The sequence below is a fragment of the Myotis davidii genome, unplaced genomic scaffold (genome assembly GCF_000327345.1).
Source record: "Myotis davidii unplaced genomic scaffold, ASM32734v1 scaffold233, whole genome shotgun sequence".
Classification (NCBI taxonomy): Eukaryota; Metazoa; Chordata; class Mammalia; order Chiroptera; family Vespertilionidae; genus Myotis; species Myotis davidii.
Window position 1 is genome coordinate 3,825,957 of NW_006285917.1, and position 2,792 is coordinate 3,828,748.

General features: G+C 40.5%; 1 protein-coding gene across 5 annotated transcripts in view; it reads right to left on the bottom strand.

Moving 5' to 3' along the window:
* LARP4 (La ribonucleoprotein domain family member 4) overlaps positions 1-339 on the bottom strand; it is a 70,025-nt gene extending 69,686 nt beyond the window's left edge. For 3 of the 5 annotated variants that reach the window (XM_006757092.2, XM_015559644.1, XM_015559641.1), the window contains exon 1: positions 136-289. In XM_006757092.2, the coding sequence (XP_006757155.2) occupies positions 136-153 (18 nt within the window). In that variant the 5' untranslated portion in view covers positions 154-289. Of the gene's footprint in view, positions 1-135 lie in introns of all 5 variants that reach the window. The other 2 variants (XM_015559643.1, XM_006757090.2) reach the window with 2 other exon arrangements.
* Positions 340-2,792: the final 2,453 nt, after the last annotated feature.

A 2,792-nucleotide genomic window follows, 5' to 3' on the forward strand; every position in this document is an offset into this window, starting at 1 on the left:
CAGCCCGGGTTGTGTCAGCCTAGCTGCCGGCTCCGCGGCGTGGACGGCCTGGAAAGTCACATGGCGGTGGGACCGGCCCGCGCCTCCACGCTCCCGCTCCCTTCGGGGCAGGACAAGATAGCCCAGTCCACTCACCTCCACGAAGAGCAACATGCCTTCCCGGTTCGACCCAATCGTTCTCGCCGCTGCTACTCCAAAAGGCTTACAGGCCCGAGCCCCGAGCGCTGGGATAAGGACACTCGCCCGGCCCAACCACCCGGCAGCGGACCCGGCTCCTCCCCCGCCGTCAGCCGCTGAGTTCTGACCCGCCCAGTCCCACCTCCCGTGAAACATCAACTGTTTCCTGTGCTAAAGAACAATTGCTTCCGGGAGCAAAGACAATCCTCGGCGCACGCCACTTTGGCACCACCTTTTCCTTTCCAGCGGCAGCCTAGGATGTACTACCGTCGGTCCCGGGGGTGGGGGGAGGGAAGCGGTCCGGGAAGGCACCATTCTGTGCTACGGGGGTGTATAAGGGTCTTACTGCGTTTCAACCATTGCAAAGCGGCTAGTTTCGCAGTTTTCATAGCTCAAACTTAGATCTGATAAAAAGCCGAGCTTGTGCGAAATCTTTTCTTTCTTTCTTTCTTTCCTTTATTTTGGTGTGTGTGTGCGAAGTGTTCTGAAAGAATGCCAACCCTGCCGAAAAGGTGGTGGCTCACAGAAAAAAAGTAGAGAAGGAAAAAAACCCACAGTAATAGTAAACATATTAATAGCAGCAGCTGTATTAAACGCTTACTGTGTGCTTGGCACTATTCTTAGTATTTTATGGTAATCTTAAAACCATTACATGCAGTAAATGCTATTATCCGCATTTTACAGTTAATCCTCCTAGAAGGGCGGGTTTCATTTAGACACACCTTTAAGGAACTTTGCCCTTGTTAGTTTGTTTTTTTAAAATCAGATACCCACATCTCCGCTTAATATCATGCTACTTTCTAATACTTAATCTGGATAGCTTCTTCTTGATGTTCTGCCATCAATACAAATGAAATATAGAGTGTAAAGTGAAATAAGTTTATTAGTGAAGCAGTGAGACAGACAGAAGGCACTCCACAGGCAGAGCAACCAAAACAACAAAAATTCTTACTTTTCTGTTAGATGGTCCAAATTCCTTATTATACCTCCCTCATTAGTCCCACTTCTATATCCTGGTTCAGGCACTCACTTTTGAAATAATCATGTCTTGATTTTTTCCATTCTATTATATAAACTGAAGGTTTCATTTCCACTAAACTGCTGTTACTTGCTTCCAAGACCATTCTGAGCCCTTGTAATCTCCCTTTACCTCAAATGCATTTCTTTACTTTTTCAATTAGATAGTAAATCAATTCCCCCATCAAATTGTTGATATTTGTGTCTCATACTCTTCCTAATCTGATCATCAGTAAATGCAACATTATTTCATATCAATTAAACCAATCTCCTCACTTTCCCCCCTGAAATACAAGCTCAGTACTCACCTCCAAAGCCATGGCTCAAAGTGTCTTCCCTATCTGGAAAGCCTTCATTTATCAATCAACCTTCTCTCTCCATAAGGTTTTCCCAAAGACTGTACTCCCCACAGATCTCTTCTTCATGTCCCTTGTTAGCACTTGAATATTACATTCTATCTTGTTATTTTCTTTTATCTGTTTCTTTACAGGTACCCTATTATATTCTTCAAAGTCTAGGATAATGGTAGTCACATAGTAGTGTCTCAAAAAATGCTTCTCCAATTGAAAGGGAAGGAGAGAGTTTTAAATTTGCTTTAAAAAATCTTCATTTCCAGTTGCTGATGAATTCCATGCTGCATAAAAAATATGAGAGCACAATAATGCTAAATTAGTTTAGTTGATAAGCATGCTGGCTGCTTTGTGAATGCCTATTGGAGTAAGCAATGTAAAGAAATCAAGAGCAATAAAAACAATTTAAGGATCTCTCAATGTAATATTTTCAACAAAGTACTTAAACAAATTAATTGATAATGACAAATGCTGGATAATGATGGATATTTTCACAAACCTCACATTTATAAAAATAAATAATTTTCTTTAATCATGGTCGTTTCAGAAAACATCATGAACTTCCTTGAATAAATATACTTAATTGTGATTTACAGAAAAGGAGGGAGTAAATAATTTATGAGTAGGGGCAGAATGGGCAGTCTAACAATAAAATAAACTATTCTGGCCCTAGCTGATTTGGCTCAGTGGATAGAGCGTTGGCCTGTTGACTGAAGGGCTCCAGGTTCGATTCTGGTCAAGGGCAAATGCCCAGGTTACAGGCTCGATTCCCAGTAGGGGGCTTGCAAGAGGCAGCCAATTAATGATTCTCTCTCACATCATTGATGCTTCTATCCTCCCTTCCTCTCTGAAATCAATAAAAAAAAATTTTTTTAATTAAAAAAAGAAAGAAAATGTTCTGGGGCTTAGAAAAGTTTCTGTAAGGAGAGAAATCTGAAATTATAATAGATATCCAAATTTAGACAGTATCTGTGGAGAAAATGAGAAAGAATGCATCAAATGCTAGAAAAAGAAAACTAAGTACAGCATCTGGTTTTGAGTTTGCACTAATGGTAGAGACAAATAATAGCTACACTTTAATGAGATAAGTACTATAATAGGAAGTTTACAAAGTGACTTGAGAAAACAGGAAGTAACTTAGACAACAGGATCTTAAAGAGAAGGAAAAATATCTAATTTGCTCTCTGTATATTGATATTTTTAAAAGACAACTGCTTTATGATCCTCTGCTTCCCTTTTTCTGAAAGC